This window comes from Nansenia antarctica, assembly GCF_963989245.1.
Source record: "Nansenia antarctica genome assembly, chromosome: 6".
Taxonomy (NCBI): domain Eukaryota; kingdom Metazoa; phylum Chordata; class Actinopteri; order Argentiniformes; family Microstomatidae; genus Nansenia; species Nansenia antarctica.
In genome coordinates, this window is record NC_137676.1 from 36355939 (window position 1) to 36363438 (window position 7500).

The following is a 7500-nucleotide window of genomic DNA, read 5'->3' on the forward strand; positions in this document are numbered from 1 at the left end:
CCAGAAATGTACATCTCTGGTATGGCTGGGAAGTGAACTGCCGTCTCTGCGATGCCCAGAACCCCAGCCTTCAGCACATTGTATCGGTCTGCAAACCAGCTTTGACCCAGGGCCGGTACGCATGGCGCCATGACTGGGTCCCTGCAGGTAGCGAATACCTGTGCTTCCATCTGAATGGAAACATTGTTATTGACAAATATGTGAGGTAACTAGACAAAGACATCTAATACAGATACAAATTGTCCATGATAGATCGTCTAGGCATACACACAGGCTTGTCTAGCCAGATGATGGGTTCTTGATCTGGACTGGCCTTTAAGCTAGATCAAATTACATGCAAACAAGAAAGAATGGTTAACTTTAGGTCTGTTTGTGTGTGTGTGTGTGTGTGTGTGTGTGTGTGTACCTGTCATAGGTTCTCCATTGATGCTCCAGGTGATAGCAGGGGTGGGGATGCCTTCAGCCTGGCAGTCCAGACGAACTGTCTCTCCTGGGGCGTACAGTAGACTGTGGGGCTCCTTCACCCAGTAGGGCTCCGCTACACACACACACACACACACACACACACGCACACACACACACACACACCATCATCTTCATCATCTTCATCATCATCATTGTCGTCATCAACATCGGTACAGTGTGTGTGTGTGTGTGTGTGTGTGTGAGACAGTGTACCTTCCACAGTGACAGTGTAGGAGTGTGTGGTGGATCCCTGTGTGTTCTCAGCAGTACACTGGTACTCTCCGTCATGCTCCTGTTTTATACTGTCGAACCGAAGCCAGCGCCCATGTTTCATTATTTTCGCCCCCAGTAGGTCACCATCCTTCCTCTTCCACTGAACAGAGGGAGTGGGCCTAAAGAGAGGAAGAGAGATGGAAAGAGAGAGACAAAAGGGGGAGAAAGAGGGAGAGGAAAGAGGGAAAGGGATGAGATAAAAGAGGACAAGAGGAGATTATCAAGACTCTAAACGCAGACATGATCATCTTCTTAATGATGTCATATCCTGTATCGTCATTATGGTGTTAATGTTGTTATGAGACTCCATTTATCGCCATGCCAACTGAGCTCTCGCTCTCAGGGGAAAGAGGGTAATTAAAAGGAGAAGAAAAGAAGAGAAGAAAATGCCATAAGATGAATAAAAGAGGGCTGTGTGTGTCTGTGTGTGTGTCTCTGTGTGTGTGTCTGTGTGTGTGTCTGTGTGTATGTGTGTGTGTGCGTGCGTGCATGCATGCATGTGTGTGTGTGTGTGAGTGTGAGTGTGTGTGTGTGTGTGTGTGTGTGTGTGTGTGTCTGTGTGTGTGTGAGTCCACAGGGATGGGGCTTAGTAAAATGTAAATGCTTGATATCACACTAGTACTCTATTTAGATTAGCTCATGGGTCATGTAACAGGGTCTGGTGAAAAAGTCCTCAAGTAGGGCGCGGTCAGTTTTCAGTCCCGAGCGGGCACTTCAACATTTAAACGTTCATAATTATGCAAAAAACACTTTTTGGTCATTTGCGTGACTTGAAAATTGACAACATATGGACCTTCTCACCAGACCGTAGATAGATAGATAGATAGATAGATAGATAGATAGATAGATAGATAGATAGATAGATAGATAGATAGATAGATAGATAGATGGATGGATGGATGGATGGATGGATGGATGGATGGATGGATGGATGGATGGATGGATGGATGGATGGATGGATGGATGGATGGATAGATAGATAGATAGATAGATAGATAGATAGATAGATAGATAGATAGATAGATAGATAGATAGATAGATAGATAGAGTGTTACTGACAGGCCAGATGGGATACACTCCAGCACCAGAGGGTGTCCTCTGAGAGCCAGGTGTGAGCTGTGCTGCCCCTGGGGAGAGAGCATGTGGGGCTTTTTACTCCGAACCACGTCATTACCTGGAGAGAGAGAGAGAGAGAGAGAGAGAGAGAGAGAGAGAGAGAGAGAGAGAGAGAGAGAGAGAGAGAGAGAAGGGTTATTATATTGTACACTTGAATGCTTTTTCGTCCTAAAAATACTGCTGCAGTAGGTACAGATGTGTGCACTGCAAAAAGTTAATTATAAGTATTAAATATTAAATGTTATATTAAGATTAAATATGTTAAATCAAGGCAATATATGCTTGTTTTCTGTCTGACAAGATATTTCTTCTTACCAAGCAAGTTTTATCTTAGAGAATTTCACTTGTTTCAAGCTTTTCTGTCCTTAATTATCTTAATAAGATATAACTTGTTACTGAGATGTTATTACTGGTTCTGAGTACCTTAATGCTTGATAATGTAAACAAATTGTGAAATATAATGCAATATAAGCTGAAATAATTTCCATAAACATAAATGAACTAATGTACTCAAACAAAGCTTCTCCAATGCTTCCACAGGCAGATGGAGCCAGATGAAAAGAGAGGTGTTCAAACATGCTGTTCTCTAACCTGCTTTACAGGGAAATGGCTGCTAACCTCTGAACTGGTCATGTGACTTACAACAATGTGACTCTAAACCACCAACGGCTGAATGGTAAACGTTAATTACAGACTAGGGTTCCATGATACTATTTTTTCAATTTTTGACAGAACTGTGTGTATTGTGTTATTATAAGATATATATTATGTTAGGATTACTTATTTTAAGCACAATATGCTATTTTCTCAGTAAATTCTGATTGCACTAGGCTTTGAAATTCAAGCCCATTTTCCTACATATTGAGTAAATAAATCTTAAATCTTTTCCTGATACAAATGTACTTTTTTAGTAAAACAGTTTTTTAGTCTGACTGCACTAGTTTTAAGATATCTGTGGCTAGATGTTTTTACTTGTTTTGAGGAATCTCAGCCAGTGAAATTTTCCTGTTCTGTCAGCAGATAATTTGTGTACTCACTTGACGTCACGGTGAGAGAGATGGGTTCTTTAGGCAGTATAGTTCTGGCATCGTAGTAATGTGCGTTACAATTGTAGTCGCCTCTGCTGTCGCTCCTCAGAAGGTTAGCGAAGTACAGGTTACCATCTAGACCCGTGGTCACACGCTCACTCTGGGCTATGTGTAACATCGCTGACAGACAGACAGACAGAGACAGACAGACAGACAGACAGAATGACAGACAGACAGACAGACCAGACAGACAGACAGACAGACAGACAGACAGATAGAGAGATAGACAGATAGAGATCATTAGAGCTACATTATCATCATGTCCTTGTTGTTGTCTGTTCAATACTGTGTTTGTTCTCACTTAAGCAGCAGCGGATGAGTTGACTGACAGGAAGTAAGGAAGGCGAATCTGAAACATTGACTTTCACTGCAGCATTCATTAAGCAGAGTGGAATTTGTCTGCAGTGCAGTACAGCACTGCCTCTAAAGCTCTAAACTAGAATGACAAACAGGCACGCACGCAGAAACACACGCACGGTGGTACTCACTCCTGTCCATCCAGTAGATGTGTGGGGGGGTAGAGCTTTTGGGGGGGTTGCATTCAAGAACCATACTCTCTCCTTCATCCTTCTTTTTATGAGAACTCCTCTCCTTCGGCAAGGTTGGCGTTGCTGAAGCACACACACACACACACACACACACACACATACGTACACATAAATGCATCTATCTATCTATCTATCTATCTATCTATCTATCTATCTATATATATACATACTTTTAATTTAGCCTTTGCACTACTGCTGGTTGCAATGATAATAACGTTGAATCTAGTCTAATCTAATACCTAACCTCCCTATGCAGTCAACTCCATTGAGGCACTTAAGAACTATCTATCTATCTACTGTATCTATCTCTCTCTCTCTCTCTCTCTCTCTCTCTCTCTCTCTCTCTCTCTCTATCTACCTACCTACCTACCTACCTACCTATCTATCTATCTATCTATCTATCTATCTATCTATCTATCTATCTATCTATCTATCTATCTAACTCTCTCCTCCCTATGCAAAGTTAACTCTAATGACATACTTCAGAACTATCTCTCCCTCATGGTTGAACCCTCCCCAAGCACACTGAAGGCTGAGAGACGTCATCACTGCCTAGTCTCCAGGCGATGGTTGTCAGGGTAACAGTTATGGGAGAGCAAGGGGGACAGGTGGCTTCTGTCAAATTTACTGAGTCACTGAGTGAGTGTGTGTGTGTGTGTGTGTGCGTGTGTGTGTGTGTGTGCGTGTGTGTGTGTGTGTGTGTGTTTGACACTCACGTTCAGTGATCAGCGTTATGGTTCGTGTCATGGCAGTGCCCAATGAGTTAGAAGCGTAGCAACGGTAGTCGCCTTGGTAACTACTCAGTGGCTCCCCCCCCTCTGCTGTGATCGTTCCGGAACTCTGTGTACTGTTTCCGTACTCCTGGCCATCCTTTGTCCAGCGAAACCTAGGTAGTGAGAGAGAGGGGGGGTTGAGAGAGAGAGGAGAATAATATTATTGAAGTGAGAGAAATGAAGCAAGGAGAGGAAACAGCACCCAGATGTGTCCATCAGTCTAGTTAACGACGGCAGATCCTATCCCATCGTTATAGTGATTTCATTATGAGACTCCATCTATCGCCATGCCAACAGGGCTCTCGCTCTCAGGGTAAGGAAATGGTCGCAATAATTGACCTAGTCTTTGCCCACCCTCTGCACACAGACACACGCGCGCGCACACACGCTTGTGCGCACACACACACATGCACGTGCACACACACATGCACGCGCACACACAGATAGGTGCTATTGGTCCAGGTTGTCCTGTGTCATCGTATTTACAGTTTGTGTGTATTTAGTATTGTGTGAAAGTTTTAAGATACAGTCATCAGGTTGTTATTTCTAGACCTTTCTGTTGTGTTCAGGTGAGAGGTGTTGTTTCATGTTGTGTTCAGGTGAGAGGTGTTATTTCATGTTGTGTTCAGGTGAGAGGTGTTGTTTCATGTTGTGTTCAGGTGAGAGGTGTTATTTCATGTTGTGTTCAGGTGAGAGGTGTTATTTCATGTTGTGTTCAGGTGAGAGGTGTTGTTTCATGTTGTGTTCAGGTGAGAGGTGTTGTTTCATGTTGTGTTCAGGTGAGAGGTGTTATTTGATGTGGTGTTCAGGTGAGAGGTGTTATTTGATGTGGTGTTCAGGTGAGAGGTGTTCAGGTGTTATTTGGGGACTCACGTGGGGGTGGGCGTGCCGGTGGCCTCACAGTCCAGGGTGATGTCATCGACGGAGAAAGCCGTGTACGACTTTGGCAGCTCTGTCAATATGGGGGGCTGCAACACTGAACACACAAAACAACACATTATTAGAACACTGAAAACACACACACATTTATTTTTATATAACACTGGAAACACACAACAAACCTTAATATAACACTACAGCAACACACACAACCGGGGTCCGCTATCAGCGTGGGCACGTTTCTCCTCGCCGGGTACGTTAGCCTGTTCTCAGGGTGTCTCGTCAGTGAACAGCAGTAAGCTATTTAACTATGATTGGAAATGAAGTAGTACCAGTTGTGGAATTATATTTATCACTACTTTGGCTGAGTGTTAAGACACGTCCAACCTTACGACCATTCTGTTACAGCCACTCCCCCCCCCCCCCCCCCCAGCCACAAAACGAGCCTATAACATGACTAGAATTTCTTCACGCCAAAACTCATCTCGAAATGTAATACTCGTGCCAAAACTCATCTTGAAATGCAATGTACACACCTCGAAATACAATACGGCTGTATTGATTTCATTTTGACACAAATATTCTGTATTTTCACATTTGCATTTCGATACACATGTATTGCATTTCGATGTGTGTATAGTATTTCATTGTGGCACGATTCGTCCTCCGTAAGCAGCTGCCAGCCACCCTGACGACGTGAGGTTTGGGTGAGCACATCGGTTCTGTAGCGGACAAATGCGATTTCTGCGAGAATAATGCCTCTGATTTGTGTGAGAATAAATGACTGACAATAATTAAAATTACAGTAATTATAAAGTCTAATTGTGGTACATTCATTTCAATGTACTTTTATCGAAGCTTAGAGGGGAAATGATTATGATTATGATGACAACACACACTAACACAGAGGCAGGCCAATAACAATTTTTAGCTCACTCTATTAGCATGCTAGCCAAACCCTGCCATTGGTATACGCTACATGTTTCTATGGGATGGAGGTGTCACTGTCTACAACATCACACACAGTACACACAATGTACACACAGTACACACAATGTACACACAGTACACACAATGGCTACAGACAGAGTCACTTACTGTCCTTCACTTTGTCTGTTTGTCCACAGGAGAGCAAGGAGAGGCAGAAGACAGACAGTTAGGCAAGAGGACACACATGCACAGCACACATGAACACACACATACACACACACACACACACACACACACACACACACACACAGTCTGGCATGCATGAGCACACACATTCAAGCTTTCTCTCACATATATAAACATAGAGCTAAAACATCCCTGAGAAAGAGAGATACTTTTTATTGATTTATGTATGTATGTATCTATCTATCTATCTATCTAGAGAGAGAGAGAGAGAGAGAGAGAGAGAGAGAGAGAGAGAGAGAGAGAGAGAGAGAGAGAGAGAGAGAGAGAGAGTGGGCATTAAGGGCCAGAGAGAGAGTGGATCCTCATTCTGTTCTTATTCAGACTCAGACACAGTGGCATCCTGTATCTATTACATCTTCCTCTCCTCCTCTCTCTTCCCCTCCCTCCCTCTCTTTCACTCTCTCGTTCTCTTTCTCGGCCACACCCAGAAGAGAAGGTCAGACACTGAAGGTCATGCTGGCTCTGATTCCCCCTTCTCCCCCTCTCCTTCTCTCCTTTCCTCTCCTTCTCTCCCTCCCCCTCTCCTCTGGGACTGAGGTCTGACCTCTGAACTCCACGGCCAGTGTGTGGCTGTTAATGTGATCGTCTGTGTTAGCGTAAGTGTATAAGTGTAAAAGTGTGTGTGTGTGTGTGTGCACGCGCATGCGTGATTGTGTGAGTGTGTGTGTGTGTGTGTGTGTGTGTGTTAATTAGTGGGATTGGTTGGTTGTACTACAGTCTAGTAGAGCAGTTTAGTTGTAGTATAGTCTGGTAGAGGTGCAGTAGATTTGTGATAGAATTTTAGTAAGATTGAAGTATGGTTGTTATAAGGTGGTAGTAAGGTTGTGGTACGGTTGGAGTAAGGTTGTTGTAAGGTTGTAGTAAGGTTGTAGTAGGGTTGTTGTAACGTTGTAGTAAGGTTGTGGTAAGGTTGTTGTGAGGTTGTGGTAAGGTTGTTTTAAGGTTGTAGTATTATTGTAGTAAGGTTGTTGTAAGGTTGTGGTAAGGTTGTTGTAAGGTTGTGGTAAGGTTGTAGTAAGGTTGTAGTAAGGGTGTAGTAAGGTTGTTGTAAGGTTGTAGTATTATTGTAGTAAGGTTGTTGTAAGGTTGTGGTAAGGTTGTTGTAAGGTTGTAGTTGTAGTAAGGTTGTAGTAAGGTTGTAGTAAGGTTGTTGTAAGGTTGTTGTAAGGTTGTGGTAAGGTT

The 7500-nt window shown here is 43.3% G+C and overlaps 1 protein-coding gene across 1 annotated transcript in view; it reads right to left on the minus strand.

Annotated features, from left to right (window-relative positions):
* Nucleotides 1-5657, minus strand: part of LOC308160473 (neural cell adhesion molecule L1.1-like) — a gene marked incomplete at both ends in the record, with an annotated part of 19081 nt that extends 13424 nt beyond the window's left edge. The window contains 8 exons of the mRNA XM_080534386.1: nt 407-538; nt 679-857; nt 1798-1912; nt 2892-3062; nt 3431-3553; nt 4207-4376; nt 5137-5239; nt 5642-5657. Coding sequence (XP_080390512.1) covers nt 407-538; nt 679-857; nt 1798-1912; nt 2892-3062; nt 3431-3553; nt 4207-4376; nt 5137-5239; nt 5642-5657 — 1009 coding nt within the window. The remainder of the gene's footprint in view (nt 1-406; nt 539-678; nt 858-1797; nt 1913-2891; nt 3063-3430; nt 3554-4206; nt 4377-5136; nt 5240-5641) is intronic.
* Between the last annotated feature and the right edge of the window lie 1843 nt (nt 5658-7500).